This window comes from Ursus maritimus, unplaced genomic scaffold (assembly GCF_017311325.1).
Source record: "Ursus maritimus isolate PB19 unplaced genomic scaffold, ASM1731132v1 scaffold_14, whole genome shotgun sequence".
NCBI lineage: Eukaryota > Metazoa > Chordata > Mammalia > Carnivora > Ursidae > Ursus > Ursus maritimus.
Genome location: NW_024423786.1, coordinates 23,041,288 through 23,058,217, shown reverse-complemented (window position 1 = coordinate 23,058,217; position 16,930 = coordinate 23,041,288). Strand labels below are relative to the sequence as shown.

The 16,930-nt window shown below is 41.5% G+C and overlaps 1 protein-coding gene across 1 annotated transcript in view; it reads left to right on the top strand.

Annotated features, from left to right (window-relative positions):
- TAFA1 (TAFA chemokine like family member 1) overlaps positions 1–16,930 on the top strand; it is a 482,981-nt gene that overhangs the window by 364,343 nt on the left and 101,708 nt on the right. Inside the window, exon 2 of the mRNA XM_008703122.1 lies at positions 9,474–9,614. Coding sequence (XP_008701344.1) covers positions 9,474–9,614 — 141 coding nt within the window. The remainder of the gene's footprint in view (positions 1–9,473; positions 9,615–16,930) is intronic.

The following is a 16,930-nucleotide window of genomic DNA, read 5'->3' as shown; positions in this document are numbered from 1 at the left end:
CTGCCTCTACTTATTTAATTCTTATACTCTCTTAGTCCTCAGAACGACTGAAATTAATGTTATTATTATCCACATTTTATAGATGAGAACCTTGAGGCACAGCATGGAAAATGATTGGAAGCTACAGATCCAGCCTAACTCTAATTTTGGCAGCCTAACTTTAGAATCTGTGATCTTATTCATTATGCTATATTGCCTCAAACAGGGCTGCCCAGCCCCGAATTTGTTCTTTTTTCCTACATTCATCTGTTTTCTACATACCCCAGAGCCCTAGGAGAGAGGAGATGGTAATTTGTTTAATCTGAAGCATAAACAAATCAAGCAGCCATTTTGTCCTCCTTGACCAAAACATGCTTAAGGATCCATTAGTGTCTCTCTTGTCAGTGATTTACAGACAGAGACACTTGGAGCTTCCTTCCAGTCTACTGGGTCAATAAAGCATTTTTAACAGAGTCTTAAATATGCATTTCTAACATCCACTACAATACATTCCAAGAGAACTATTTATAAGGCCTTGATCAAAACATCCTATAAAAGTGAATCTCAAAAAAATCTGTGCTTTGTCTTAGACTGAACAGCTTTTAAAGAGAGGGACCATTTACAATGCAGTGAAAGTAGAAGGTTCTGAATAATGATGTCAGTCTTAACATTCCTTGATTACATTTTCTTCATTTTCTCCAAAAGTTGCCCTCGACTATAAGCAGATATATCCTGGCTTAACTTTTAATGAGGACTGAAGTTTCCTTATGGTTACTCTTAATTGCTATTTCATGTTCCAGTCATTTTGTGCAGAATAAAAAGCTTGTCTTTTGTACATTTGGCTGTACCCCAAACCAAATTTCCGAGAGGATTTTTCTAGAAGGTGTATTAAAAGGTCACTTCTTGGCAAAAGCTACATCTATCATTCAAGTTCATTTTCTTAAAAGATCACGTAACAAATCTTTAAATAGGAAAAGTTCCCCTAAAGAGAATTAATTTATATTTAGTCTTTCTTCTTTTCCCTCCTTTTATTTCCTCTTTGCTTACTCTTTCTCCCCCTCACTTCTTCCCTTCCTTCTTTGTTCTTCTGATTCCTTCCTGCCTTCCTTATTTCCTTCCTTCCTTCCTTCCTTCCTTCCTTCCTTCCTTCCTCCCTCCCTCCCTCCCTCCCTCCCTCCCTCCCTCCCTTCCTTCCTTCCTTCCTTCCTTCCTTCCATCATTCAGTCATTTAGCAAATGTGTGAATTCCTACTCTTATGCCAGGCGCTAGGGATAAAGAAGTAAACAAGATGTGGTCCCTACTATCATGGAGTGTCCAGCCCAACAGGATAGACAAGCAGTGAACCAAACACTCCTGTTGGGAGATATTTTACAAAAGAGGTTTGGCTTGTGAAGAGATCATACCATGGGGACCCAAAGCTAGTCTTCAGGGAAGAGGTTCATTCATTCAACAAATATTTACAGACCAAACATAGGTCAGATTCCAAGCTGAGTACTAGGGATAGAGTGATAAAAAAGAAAAATTGCTGCCTTTACCCTTTAGAGGAAAAGCAAAAGAGTATTTGAAAATGTCAAAATAATACATTGTGAATAATATTGTGGGAGAATGTGAGGTTGTAGAATCATATAGCAGGGGAATCTAACTGCCAGTATGGTTCAAGGACACCTAAAGACCTGAATGATGGGTATAGGGGCAAAAATAAATAAATAAATAAAATAAAAATAAAATATAGGGTTTAGACTTATAGTCTCTTTTTATTTTTAAGATTATTCTCGTCTATTTCAACTTTATACTCTTCCCTAGCATTTCCTTTCCCAGAAAACCTGGTGGTGTGATAATTTTGAATTGCTTAGCCATGGATCGTCTTTGACATGAAGCCATCAACACCACACTAAACTACTAAATGTCAAGTTCCCTGGCAGATGAAAAGGATCAGACGTTAGCAGTTTCCCGTCAGTGTCCATTCTTACATGGCTGACCCAGTTTGTAGCCCAGAGCAATCCAGTGGCTTGGCATGAGCTCTCTTAGATGACCATTCTGGGGGAAAACCCTGTTTCATGATGCCAGCCTTCAAAGTTTTAGCCATCTGCTTGCCAGTCATTTCTAAACTCATCATCTCTTTCTATTTTGACATATCATTGTCATCAGTGGGGACTTTTTTAAGAGAAACGTTACCCTTAGCAATTCATCTTCTTTGTGTTTCCTCGCTTGTGCTGGGCAAGACAGTGATGCATTGAGCTGGGAAGGAGGGATCATTGCTAGGAGCATATTGGGCTTGGCATTTTTTTAACTTCTCCAGCTCAGAGAGCGCTGCTGCTGCCAGAAATAATCTTGGAATGCTGTCTTTTTTTCCCCCTTTTTTGGATATTAGAAACTTTCTCTTCCTGTTAAAAATAGGTTTTGATAATGTACTCAGAGGACTGACAAACACAAGAGAAAAAGCAGAAAGGAAAGTGGAGAGCTGCCCCATGGAGCTTCCCTGCAGGGAACTTGGCCATTGCCACTTGGGTGAACATGGACAAAGGGAGTGAGAAGCAAGGCCACCACTTAGAAAATCTGTGGTAGAGGGGGAACAGAAATTGATGTTCATCTAACGTATCTAACATCTTTCAACTGACCTGTGTTAGCTGGGTAATTGCTGCATTTACCTTCTAATATAAAAGAACGATGGGATCCCTTATAAAATGCGATTTAGGGTATGAGGCTAATTTCTTATATTTTATCTTAGAGGTTTCCCATAGACAAAGTCAAGTGATGATACGAGCAATAATCTGGAAAATTTGAATAGTACAAACAACCTTTATACTTGTTTGTTCTTTATGCTACATTCTTTGTCATTAGCTAATAGGTTACCTCTCCGTTGTATTTGCTGGAGCTACAGATGTTGGGTGAAATCCAGAAAAGAAGCCATTTTCCAGATAATCCATAAGCAAAAAAGGGAAGCTCAATTTTCTGAGCACTTAAATAACTGCTTTGAGAGGCCATAGCTCATCTTGAAATCATTTCGACTTGGATTGAGATGAAATTTAGGAATGGATTGGCGTTGGCACCAAAGCAAAGTCTGAGAGACATTTACATGACAAATATTATCATTATGATTTTGCAATAACCTTGGCAGTTAGGTTTGAAAGGACAGTTCACTAGGTAATCTTTAAAATGCAGATAAAACAGATTTAAAGGAACAATTTTCTAGTTTCCGGAAAGGGTTATGACAAACCTTACACATCAGGGACGAAGCTGGGAGATGTTTTAGTTTCCAGTCCCCTTTTTCAAGCAGCCAGCTAACGAACACAATAGGTAAGTAAGATTACAGTTCCAGAGGGTCTTGAAAAAGTCTTTCCCTATGGTTATAAAAGAACTGAGCCATTTCCTGTCAACTGTCTAATATTTTTATTTCACCAACACAAGTCAGTGGACCACAGTTTCATGGTCTGGCTAGATTGAAAGATTAACTTTCTCTGGTTGGCTATGGCTAGGTCAGTCACAAATATAAACCATTGGATTCAGGAGATTTGGCTATGACAGGTCTAATCAGACTTTCTAAATTTTAGGGTCCTATGGGCTCCAGGACCTGATTGCATATTCCACATTGGCATACCCAAGCAGCTGGTATAAGATGAAGCTGTAGTTGAACCTGTCAAGACCAGATGAGCTTGTTATTTACAGCAACACCTCTCTGGCTTCCTGTGTGCAAATCCATCATCCGTGAGCCCAAAGAAGACATGGTCTGGGGTCACTGACTTTATACACAAGGTTTTAATGAAAATGGAGCACTTGTCAATTTCCAGTCACTGAGTTCTCCTTCTCTTTTCAGAGAAATGTCAGCATGTATGCCAGGCCTGGGTGGGACTGGGGAAAGTGCACTGCAAAGGAAATCAGAGGATCTGGGCTGTGGTCCACATGCTGCCAGAAAATAGGTGTCTGGGTAGTTAAAACATGGGCTAGTTTCTTAGCTGCTCTTCATCTCAGTTGCCTCCCCTGTAAGATGGGGGTAATCATAACCTCATTGGGTTTTAGTAACCATAAAATGAATTAAAGGTTTATAATGTATCTATCATGGTGTCAGGAACATAATAAGTAGTCAAGTGGTTAATTCCTGTATAAACTGTAGTTATCACCACTAGTTATGTAGCTGTGTCACTTGTTAAACTCTTGTTAAACACTTGTTAAACTCTGCCGGACAATGTTTAGTAACTAAACAACAGGAGTCCCTATCCTTGAGGAGGTTATATTGGGAGGAGGAACATAGAGACAATAGGATAAGAAATAAATTACATACAGTAATTGAATATTACAGATTTTCTGGAGGTGACACAGGTAAGGACATGGAGCAAAATAAGGGGAGATCATGAATGCTTTCTAGAGAATTATGATTTAAATAGGGTAGTCAAGTGAGACTCTGAAAAATAAATGACGTTTGGGCAAAGATACGGAGAGAGTGAGGGAGGGAGCCATAGATTTGCTGTGTCCCAGGTGGGGCATAGTTCAACTTGTCAAGAAGACCAGATGAGCCTCTTATTTAGGGAAACACCTACCTGGTTTTAGAGTAACCTTGAGAGGGACCACGCCTGCCATGTTCAGGCAATAGCCTACAAGAAGACCAGTGTCCATAGAGCAGAGCGATGGAGGGAAGAGTGGTAGCTAATGGGGTCAGAATATATTTGGGGGAAGAAGAGTGAGTTGGATATTTAACCTTGATAAACTTTGTAAGCACAGCGTTGACTTCCTTTTGGAAGCTCTTCATCAACAAAGAATGACGGCTCGTGACAAGATGCACAAAGGCGAAATTTTGGAGTCCCGCAGACCACTTCACACTTGTGTAATTTGGGGAATGTTATTCAACCTCTCTCTGAGTCTCAGCTTTTCATCTGTAAAGAGGAGACAAAAGCTTTTACAGTCACCAGGAGGTTTGTAAATAACGTAGGCGAAGTGCCAAGCACAGTGCGCACATCCGATTGGAGTTCAGTAAATGTCAGGAGCACTGAGCCGACCCGGAACTGTTCCTTTGGCTCATCGACAAGAGTGCTTGACGAGACTGGCTTTGGGCCCCCAGGGGCCGCCTCATTGTTCACATTGTTTAACTCAGGGTGGTAATTTGGATGATTTGGCATGTCTGTCATTGACTTCACTGAAAATCAAATGAGATTCAAGATATATCCTAGAAGCTTTTCTATAGCTTGTGCCATTTTCACTCATAAATATTGCTTCAGTCTTGTATTAAAGCCAAGTAGTAACATTAAAATTGGTGGTATTTTCATGAAGTATAGAACCAGCTTTTGACTAAGGGTACTCAGAGTTGACGATTACAAGTTAAAGCAACCTGATTGCAGGTGTCTGGGTTGAGGAGTGTAATGTGTGATTAGCCCTATTGTTTCATTAACTCTCATCCCAATGAAGGACATGTGGCAACAGTGTGACATTCTTCCCATGTTCCAAGTTTAAGCCCCCTTACTTTCTGCTCAGAATTTTGCGTTGGCCTTTGTTTCTTCTGCTTTGCCACCTTGCACTTCTCTAATTCCTCCCTAACACGGCAGCCAGGGGGGTCACTCTTGAACAGTATCTAGACCCTATCAGTTCTTGGCTTCAAAATCCCCATTAGTGCCTCACTGAAACAGAATCACACCAAGTACTCTTTCTGGAGAGGGAAGTTTTCTCCAATTTCATTCTATACCAGGTCCTTAGGTCCATCTCCTCTAACATCTTCTTTTAAACGCCCTGACCAACTCCTTAGAGAATCTGGTTCTAGGACTGGAGTAGGACACATACAAGATCAGCCTGAGGCACCCTGTAGTGTCATAAAGTAAAGAAGTGCTCAAAAAAGGTCAGGGGAGGGGGGCGGGACAAGGAGACAGGACGCAGAAACCAACCGAAGGAGCTCACAGCAGCCAGGGCAGGACCATTCTGAGCAACAAAATAATGTACTATTGAATTATAGCCCAGTGTGTAAAATAAACATCTGTGAGTCCATACTGACATAAATGATTGAGTAAGTAAGTAGATGGGAGGGAGGAGACATATCTGTCATGCAGACGAAATCCCAGTACTTTTAGTCGATACTGGAACCTCAGAGAGACAGCATAACTCTCTACTCCCTAAGTGTGGACTGCACATAGTGACATCCTTCCGAAGAGGACAGTATGGAAAGGCAGGGAGGAGAGTGATGTTACAGTGGGGGACTCTGACGAGCACTACCTTAGCCAAGTGATCAAGGTCAGCTCCAGTAGTGGTAAGTCATGTTGATAGTGTGTACCTTTGATATGATATGATGAGAATGGCACTTTTCCTCTGTGGTCTTCCTCCAGAAACACATAACCTCAGTCTAATCATAAGAAAAGCATCAGATAAATCCCACCTGAGGGACAGTTTACAAAATAACCTGAGCAACACTTCTCAAAACTGTCAAGGTCATCGAAAAGGAAGGAATGTCTGAGAAACTATCATAGCCAAGAGAAGCCTAAGGAGATAAAGTAACTAAATGTGATGTGGCATCCTGGATGGTACCCTGGAACAGAAAAAAAGACAGTAGGTACAAACTAAGGAAATCTGAATATAGCATGGACTTTAATTAATGCAGCAGTGTTGGTTCTTTAATTGTAACAAACCTAGCCTACTCACGTAAGGTGTTAATATTAGAGGAATAAAAGTAGGAAATTATAGGGTGTGACATATGGGAACTCGCAGTACTATCCTCACAAATTGCCTATAAGTCTAAGATTATTCTATAATTAATTAAAAGGTTGTATTTTAAAAAATGCCCCAACCTTTCACATTAGTGAAATGCTTTTCTTCATCATGTCCTGTTGAAGTTCAGTCTTTCAACTCCCAATTTTAGAAGCCTTTTGAATTCTTCAGAAACTAATGGGTCTCCCTTTCGATCTATGTCCGCAGATCGGACATAAACAAGTACTTGGTACTTGTTTTGTGGTGTTAATTTTAAGTCAATGCACTTATTTCTTCATTCATTCCACCAACAATTGTAGTGTACCCCCAGCAGTGGTTAATAATAAGGCTGACCTTGACCCTGCCCAAGCTTTCAATATGCCTGTGGTCACAGACTTGTGGATACACTTGTGTGAGGAAATGTGTAAAGTGCCAAGAGAACGAACATTGGTAGAAGTGAGATGTTCTCAGATGACCTTTGCGTTGAGTTCAAAGACTGGTTAGTGAGTGCGTTTGACTTGTGGGTGGTGGGTGGAAGGATGGGGAGTAGGAGGGAGTATTCTAGGAAAAGCTGTATTTGCCCAGTTACTGAGGCAGAGAGAAGGGTGACATTCCCAAGGAAATATATCTCCATGACCAGATATTATCATAGGGAGCGCATATGGACTCTCTAGCATGTATCAGGCTCAGTGCTAACCCCTATACATGTGCTATGTTGGTTTATACTCATGCAACCCTGTGAGACAGGTGTTAATATTATTCCCACTTTACAGACAAGGAAACTGAAGCACTCAGTAAGCAGCAGAGCTGAAATTCAGACTAGAAGAAGCTGGCTGGAAAGCCCAAACTCTCCCTTCCCATTGAAGGGAGGCAGAATTAGTCTGCCTTGAAGCAGAGATTCCTGTGTTTCTTTCCTATTAAACCAGGATGTCTCAACCTGGGCACTGATGACATTCTGGACAAGATACTTCTTTGTTGGGACGCCTGTGTGGCTCAGATGGGACACCTGGGTGGCTCAGTCGTTAAGTGTCTGCCTTCGGCTCAGGGCGTGATCCCAGCATTCTGGGATCGAGTCCTGCATCAGGCTCCTCTGCTGGGAGACTGCTTCTTCCTCTCCCACTCCCCCTGCTTGTGTTCCCTCTCTCGCTGGCTGTCTCTCTCTCTCTCTGTCAAATAAATAAATAAAATCTTAAAAAAAAAAAAAAAGATACTTCTTTGTTGTGGGATCTTCCCTGTGCCCAATGGGATGTTTAGCAGCGTCCATGGCCTTCAGAAGCTGCTAGATGCCAGTAGCACCTACCCTCCACCAGTAATGACAATTAAAAATGTCTCCAGGGGCGCCTGGGTGGCGCAGTCATTAAGCGTCTGCCTTCGGCTCAGGGCGTGATCCCGGCGTTCAGGGATCGAGCCCCACATCAGGCTCCTCCGCTGTGAGCCTGCTTCTTCCTCTCCCACTCCCCCTGCTTGTGTTCCCTCTCTCACTGGCTGTCTCTCTGTCACATAAATAAATAAAATCTTTAAAAAAATAAAATAAAAAAAATAAAAAAAATAAAAATAAAAAAAAAATAAAATAAAAAAAATAAAAAAAATAAAAATGTCTCCAGACTTCTCCAAATATCACTAGTGGGTAGGTGAATAGCAAAATCAGCCCATCCCCCACTCCTCCACCCACTCTGAGAATCACTGTTTTATATTGTGGATTCTCAGGATAGGATGAGGCTGGGTCTTAAGTCTTTCCTGTCTCCTCTCTTCCTTCCCTCCTCTCTTTTTTATCCAGTATTTCCTAAGGGCCCGCCATGTATGGGCTGAACACATGTCCCTGACAATTTATAACACAGTGACTTGTATATAGCGGTTGCTTGACAAATGCTTGCTGGATTTATGCCAACTGAATCCTAAATGTGCTGGGTCCATTCTTGTCAAATAAAATACATTCTTCCTGAACATAAAACTTGATATTGAGAAAGTTAATTTCTGGTTTCCGGTCACTTGGAGTATCTTTTGTGCCCCTGAAGAACTGTCCTACAGGCTGGCAAGAGCCACCTGAATGCTCACCAACATTCAGACAGACCCAGCCGTGCACCTGTTAAGAACCTAGTGGAGAATGACATACATTAGGTTGCCCATAAATGTTGAACGCATGGCCGACCTGTAATAATTAAATGAAGCCAGATGCCTAGCTCTGTAATTTGAGATGCCATTTAAAGCACATACCTATTTTCTTCCACCAATTCCTCCTATCATTTTTGGATGAGATCTGGATTTGGGAATGACTCCCCAACCATGTTTTTCACTCAGCCCCCCAGAGAGTGGGCAGGCAGTGGGAGGGAGAGCTAATTTCTGGGCAGTCTTCCTGCTGCTGCAAGTTCTGTATGACCGGCGTGTCAGTTGCTTGTCATTAGGGAAGGGAGCTCAGAGAAGTGTAAATGGAAAGACCACACAGGAGTGAGCTCCCAAAATATAACGCACTTAAATCAGGTAGACTATTTTGTGTTGGCTCTAGGCATGCTTTGCTTCACTGCTTCTCCGTATATACAGCCTAGAATCATCGCCCCTTGAGGGCTATTCACTGGGGCTCTTTGTTGCATTTGAAGTATAGTGCTGTAATGCCTGTCTTCTCCAGGGCTGTGCATACCTAGCCTATAGTCTTGTAGACACGTGTAGATAGGTGTTATAGAGAGTGGATGGGAGAGAGTCCCACACCGATCATGTCTCATAGAAACTATTTCTATATTTTCTCTCACTTTCCCCTACCCCTCCACCCGTGCCCCCACAGGCCTTCATGGCCACTGAATTATTTCTAATCAACGTCCCTGTTCTTTCTCTCTTGCCAGAAGGAGGGACATGTGAAGTGATCGCCGCGCACAGATGTTGTAATAAGAATCGCATCGAGGAGCGGTCGCAAACAGTCAAGTGTTCCTGTCTACCTGGAAAAGTGGCCGGCACGACAAGAAGCAGACCTTCCTGTGTCGATGGTAAGTAGCTGCTTTTACAGCCCTCTTTAGGTGTTTATCTAGGCGCGCACTGCCTGTAATATACATATGTTCTTTGTTTCACCTACGCATGGTCCGGCATAATGAACAAGGTGCGTCCAAAGCCCTGGAAGGTTGTACAGATGCCAGTCTTCAGCATAGTTAGAATTCTTGTTTCTCTGGTTGTGTGACGTTCACATAGCTTATTTTAATGTTTTTGAGAGAAGATTAAGGTAAAATAATTTCTCAAGAAATTGGAGGGTCCAGCTCACTTGGGAAGTGATTTTGGATTGAGGTTTTATATAATGATGATGGCGTCAGTGGTACTAAAGACCTAACATTTATTCAGTGCGTATTTGGTGAGCATTTACTCTGTGCCGGACTCTGCTCTGGGTGCCTCACATACATTCATAAACAAATAGAGGTGCTCTGGATGTTCGCCATGCGCCAAGCACTGTCCTAAACCCTTCTCACACATTGTTTTATTTACTCCTCCCAACAATCCTAGAACAGTTACCTATTGCTGTGTCACAAATGACCCCCAACAACGCAGCAGCTTGAAACAGCAGCCATTCTCTCATAGCTCCTGTGGGTCAGGAATTCCACTTAGCTGAGTGTGTTTGGCTCTGGGTCTCTCACGCAGTTGCAGTCAAGATCTAAAGGCTTGACTGGTGCTGGAGGACAGTTTCAAGATGGCTCGCTCACATGGCTGTGGGCAGGTGGACTCAATTCCTTGCTGTGTGGACCACTCCGTAGGAGCTCAGTGTCCTCGCAGGGTGGCAGCTGGCTTCACCCAGAGTGAATAATCCACGAGAACAATATAGAAGCCACAGTGACCTTCTTTTTTATAATCTAGCCTCAGAAGTCATACTTCACTGTTTCCACAACAACCTGTTGGTTATTTCAATCATCACCAGTCAGTGTGGGAGTGACCTATAAGGACTTGAAGGCCGGAAGACAGGGATCATTGCAGCAGATACGCCTTTCCTTCCATTTTAAACATGAAGAAACTGAGGCTCAGAAGGGTTATGTAACGTTCCATTGGTCCCATGGATGACATGGTTGACAAGCTGTAGCTTGACTGACTCTTAGGCCCAGACTAACTGACTGTAATACCAAGTCTTGACCACCATCTTTAAAACAACTTTATATGTGTTAATAGTGAGTCCACGGTTCAGAAGGACCACAAGTATCTCTCCCCGTCATTATCTTTCATAATTTTAGAGCCAGGTATAAGGTGAGATTCAAATTCTTCAGTAAGAAAATCAAGACTCTGATTTTCAGTGAGAAAATCAGGACTCAAGTGAGTCGCTTGCTCAGGGTCACACAGTAGCAAATAGAACCTGAATCTCTTGGCTCAGGATCCATCATTCTACCTCTAGAAACAGATGGAGCAGGACACCTTCTAGATTGGCTTGTGTTGTATATTTCCATTATGAAGTATGGTAGATTAGAAAGAGAAACACACTAAAGCCTGACCAAGTAAAGTTATTTTTTTTAAGAAAATAGAATCCTGGGAGTCTAGTTACCAGAAACCTCATGGAATTCACAAATTCTTTCAGCATCAGCCATCTTGCTTTCTTTGTTCATGGGACACAGTACTTCTGATCTCTATTGCCCTCATTCTCCTCTGTGCAGACTGGTTCCCTTTTCCAAGATTTTAGCTTTTTTTTTTTTAATGTTTTTTTATTATATTGTTAGTCACCATACAGTACATCCCTGGTTTCTGATGTAAAGTTCGATGATTCATTAGTTGCGTATAACACCCAGTGCACCATGCAATACGTGCCCTCCTTACTACCCATCACCAGTCTATCCCATTCCCCCACCCCCCTCTCCTCTGAAACCCTCAGTTTGTTTCTCATAGTCCATAGTCTCTCATGCTTCATTCCCCCTTCTGATTACCCCCCCTTTCTTTATCCCTTTCTTCCCCTACCCATCTTCCTAGTTCTTATGTTCCATAGATGAGAGAAATCATATGATAGTTGTCTTTCTCTGCTTGACTTATTTCACTTAGCATTATCTCCTCCAGTGCCGTCCATGTTGCAGCAAATGTTGAGAATTCATTCTTTCTGATAGCTGAGTAATATTCCATTGTATATATGGACCACAACTTCTTAATCCAGTCATCTGTTGAAGGGCATCTCGGTTCCTTCCACGATTTAGCTATTGTGGACAATGCTGCTATGAACATTGGGGTACATATGGCCCTTCTCTTCACTACGTCTGTACCTTTGGGGTAAATACCCAGTAGTGCAATGGCTGGGTCATAGGGTAGCTCAATTTTTAACTTTTTAAGGGATCTCCACACTGTTTTCCAGAGTGGCTGTACCAACTTGCATTCCCACCAACAATGTAGGAGGGGTCCCCTTTCTCCACATCCTCTCCAGCAATTGTTGTTTCTTGCCTTGTCCATTTTTGCCATTCTAACTGGCGAAAGGTGGTATCTTAGTGTGGTTTTGATTTGAATTTCCCTGATGGCTAATGATTTTGAACATTTTTTCATGTGTCTGTTAGCCATTTGTATGTCTTCATTGGAAAAGTGTCTGTTCATATCTTCTGCCCATTTTTTGATTTGTTTATTTGTTTCTCGTGTATTGAGTTTGAGAAGTTCTTTGTAGATCTTGGATACCAGTCCTTTATCTGTAGTGTCATTTGCAAATATATTCTCCCATTCCGTGGGCTGCCTCTTAGTTTTTCTGACTGTTTCCTTGGCTGTGCAGAAACTTTTAATCTTGATGAAGTCCCATAAATTCATTTTATCTTTTGTTTCTCTTGCCTTTGGAGATGTGTCATGAAAAAGGTTGCTTTGGCCGATGTCGTAGAGGTTGCTGCCTATGTTCTCCTCTAGGATTTTGATGGATTCCTGTCTCACATCGAGGTCTTTTGTCCATTTGGAGTTTATCTTTGTGTATGGTGTGAGATAGTGGTCAAGTTTCATTCTTTTGCATGTAGCTGTCCAATTTTCCCAGCACCATTTATTGAAGAGATTGTCTTTTTTCCACTGGATGTTTTTTCCTGTTTTATCAAAGATTAGTTGCCCAAAGAGCCAAGGGTCCATTTCTGGGTTCTCTTCTGTTCCATTGGTCTATGTGTCTGTTTTGTGTCAGTACCATGCTGTCTTTGTGATCACAGCTTTGTAGTACAGCTCGAAATCCGGCATTGTGATGCCCCCAGCTTTGTTTTTCCTTTTCAACAGTTCCTTGGCGATTCGGGGCCTTTTCTGGTTCCATACAAATTTAAGGACTATTTGTTCCAGTTCTTTGAAAAATGTCCTTGGTATTTTGATTGGGATAGCATTGAAAGCGTAGATTGCTCTGGGTAGCATGGACATTTTAACTATGTTAATTCTTCCGATCCATGAGCATGGAATATTTTTTCCATCTTTTTGTGTCTTCCTCAATGTCTTTCAAGAGTGATTTATAGTTTCTAGAATATAGATCCTTTACGTCTCTGGTTAAGTTAATTCCAAAGTAACGTATGGTTTTTGGTGCTATTGTAAATGGGATGCAAATATCATTCTCAATGGGGAAAAGCTGGAAGCCTTTCCCTTAAGATCAGGAACACGACAAGGATGCCCACTCTCGCCACTATTATTCAACATAGTACTAGAAGTCCTTGCAACAGCAATCAGACAACAAAAAGGGATAAAAGGTATCCAAATCGTCAAAGAAGAAGTCAAACTGTCTCTCTTCGCAGATGACATGATACTCTATATGGAAAACCCAAAAGAATCCACTCCCAAACTATTAGAAGTTATAGAGCAATTCAGTAATGTGGCAGGATACAAAATCAATGCTCAGAAATCAGTTGCATTTCTATACACGAATAATGAGACTGAACCAAGATTTTAGCTTTTGAATCCCTATAACTCAGGGTCTAGTGTGAAGCTTTCATTTCCATGGTGCCAACTCCGATCTCATATGGCATCACAATACAGCCCAAACATATGTGACTTGCTTCCTGTGTTTTAAATGTATTCTCCAAAAAGACCAAATATGACTGCTCAGCTTGAGTCACACGTTAAACTTTGCCCAATCAACCACAGCCAGAGAGCTGTACATGGGGCCTGTACAGCTGCCCATTGTGTACCATGGTATGGTCAAGCTTATTTTTCTAAAGGATGTGAAAAAGCCAAGTTTGGGAATATCCTATGGTCAGTAAATTCTCCCTTAGTGCATTGTCAGGGGTCATTTGGCACTATCTGGAGCATTTTTGGTCTAGACATCTCTTGCAATTAGGGGAATACTATTCACATCTGGTGGGTAAAGGCCAGGAACCCTACGAAACACCCTAATGCCCAGGATAGCCCCCACAGCAAAGTATTACCCAGCCCCACATGCCGGTGGAGCTGAGGCCGAAAACTTGCTCTCTGGTTATTCATTTGTTCCAGATCACAGTCGACATGGTAAGGCACCTCCAGTGCAGGAAACACAAATAGTTAGGCTAGAACTGCCACTTCGCTCACTTGCAGGAGGAAGCTCTTGGCCCTTGAAGCCAACAAACATTATAAAGCCATGATAGTTTCGCAAGTTGTCTGCCAAAGAAAGCCTCGAGTCTGTTAATTATGAATCTCCATTTTGTTTCCAGTTCATTTTTATCTCTAATGATCTAGAAATAGCATTGCCTTCAGGATTTGGACGTAAAACACAAAGAGCAATAATACATTGTTTATTCTGGCAGAGGGGAAAATGGCAGCTGGCCCCAAGTTTCTATTGGAAGTTAAACCACATAGTGGGAATATTCTCTCAGAACAAGTTTGTTTGACTTTGGAAACTGTGAATCCTTCAGTGTGGTAGGTTCAGGCAAGAGGGCTGTTAGTCTCTTCCAAGCAAAAGTCAGTAAATTACAGGGTATTCTATAGTGTCAACCTGATGGTGTACAGTTTCTAGAGCATTCTACTCTTCTAAAATCCTTTTTTTTTTTAAAGATTTTATTTATTTATTTGACAGAGATAGAGACAGCCAGTGAGAGAGGGAACACAAGCAGGGGGAGTGGGAGAGGAAGAAGCAGCCTCATAGCGGAGGAGCCTGACGTGGGGCTCGATCCCATAACGCCGGGATCACGCCCTGAGCCGAAGGCAGACGCTTAACCGCTGTGCCACCCAGGCGCCCCAACTCTTCTAAAATCCTTGAATCCACTGGCATGCATGAGAAAATCTCCGTGTTGCTGTGATCAAAATTGTTTTTATGGCCCAAAGCCCCACATGTGAATGAAAAATGAAGCATAGATATAAATTAATAATTCCAGTGTAGTTATTAAGATCACGAACTGTGCAATTAGACAGACATGAGTGGAACTCATCTATACCAGTTCCTAATAGAATTACCTTGGGCAAGTCACATATGCTTTTTAATTTGTTCCTTGGCTGTGAAATGGAGATGATAATTATTCCAACTTGTAGTGAGGATTAAGGAAGTCATGTGTACAGTGTGTTTTGCGTCATGTCTGGTTCCCATTAAATACTCGCTAATGTTGGTGTCTCTTTCCTATGTTACTCGTAAGTGTGGGTAATGCTTAGAAAGGCACACTGTTTTACAAAGTTTTGTTGCATTTTAATTGAACACAGTGGTATTTTAACTACCATCTTTTCCTGGAACTGCTTCTAACTAATTATCATGGATATCACTAACACTGGTGAGTCATCTTCAGGAATGCATGTTTCTTATAGGAATTTTGAAAACTACAGAAATAATCCATACATTAAAGTCACACATGATATCATTGCTCAGAGATTATCATTACTTTGTAAGAAAACATGTACATGTCCATTTAGGCTTAATCCATCATTAAAAAGAAACTCACATGGTAGGTATTTTATTGAACTGAAATGTCATAGTACTGTTTTATCGACAGCTTTTTTTCATTTACCATGTGGCACACATTCCACAATTTAAAACATATTCTTCAAAAACATTGTTAATAGCTACGTAGGGTTTCAGGGGTGGATACACTTCCATTTATCTAACTATTTCCTCTACTTGGACACATTTATAGTGTTTCGTGCATTTCCCTTTCTAAGCCTAAAAATGGATAGAAACCAGCTTCTCTCCATGACAGCAGTTGACGATCCATACACCATATTTGTCCTGACTTTATCCTGTTGTACATAGCGCATCTCCCATGTCAGTGTTCCAATTGCTGTTATTTACTTGCCTCTGAAATTACAGGTCACTTGCCTTCCACAGTGTTTTCAAAATTGGAGAAACAGCTATGATTTTAGAATAAGCATATATTCTATTATTTTAAGATTCAAAATCAGAGACCAGATGACTTACAATGGGACAAAAATTTTGCAGTGTAATCTTAGCAACTTATCCCAAAGTAGAACACCAGGATATTGGGAGAAATTTTTAAAGAGTGGGCTTTGAGTTTAAAAATGATCTTTCAGGGACGCCTGGGTGGCACAGCGGTTAATCGTCTGCCTTCGGCTCAGGGCGTGATTCCGGTGTTATGGGATCGAGTCCCACATCAGGCTCTTCCGCTATGAGCCTGCTTCTTCCTCTCCCACTCCCCCTGCTTGCATTCCCTCTCTCGCTGGCTGTCTCTCTCTGTCGAATAAATAAATAAAATCTTTAAAAAAAATAAAATAAAATAAAAATGATCTTTCATTGTCTAATAAGTGAAAATACCAAAAGGAGCACGCAACAGCATAAATTTTGTGATAGGTAGTTATAACTATTTTGAAAAGCGCTATACCGTTGCATATGTGCCCAGCACTATTCTGACCAGATACTAACTCATCGCACGGAGTCACAGCGTCTGGTGTTTTGTTAATTATTCTCTAATCCAGAAGGAGGGCTCCTTCCTTACTATCTTTGATAAAATGATGGCCAAAATGTTCTTGAAGGCTCACCCCGTACCCCTCTTTGAGGTCCTGCAAGCCTGTACATTCATTTAATTCTAATCCTAACTCCCAAAAGCATCTCCTATTATTCCATTTTGCCAGTCAGAAAATTGCCGCATAGGAATTTTGTGACTTGCTCAAAATCACGCAGCCAGTAGTGGCAAAGCCAAAAGTCCAGTCTGGGCTATCTGACTCCAGGGTCCTATTTACCAAGCGGGGGCAGACGAGGATGTAGCAAAAATACACATTCTATTCCAAAGCCTTTCGTGTAAGATAACAAAATCCCTGGGTGAGAAGGTGGAGAAAGTCCAACTGTGTGCATATTTTGAGAAACATCCGGTCTCGCAAGCCATACCTGCCCCTTCCCTTTCTGTGTTAGAGAGGACTGATTAATTGCCCTTTCTGAGGTCATGGACATGGAGTAATTAGAAGCATAATGGTTTCCATTATATAGAATGACTGAAGCGTCATT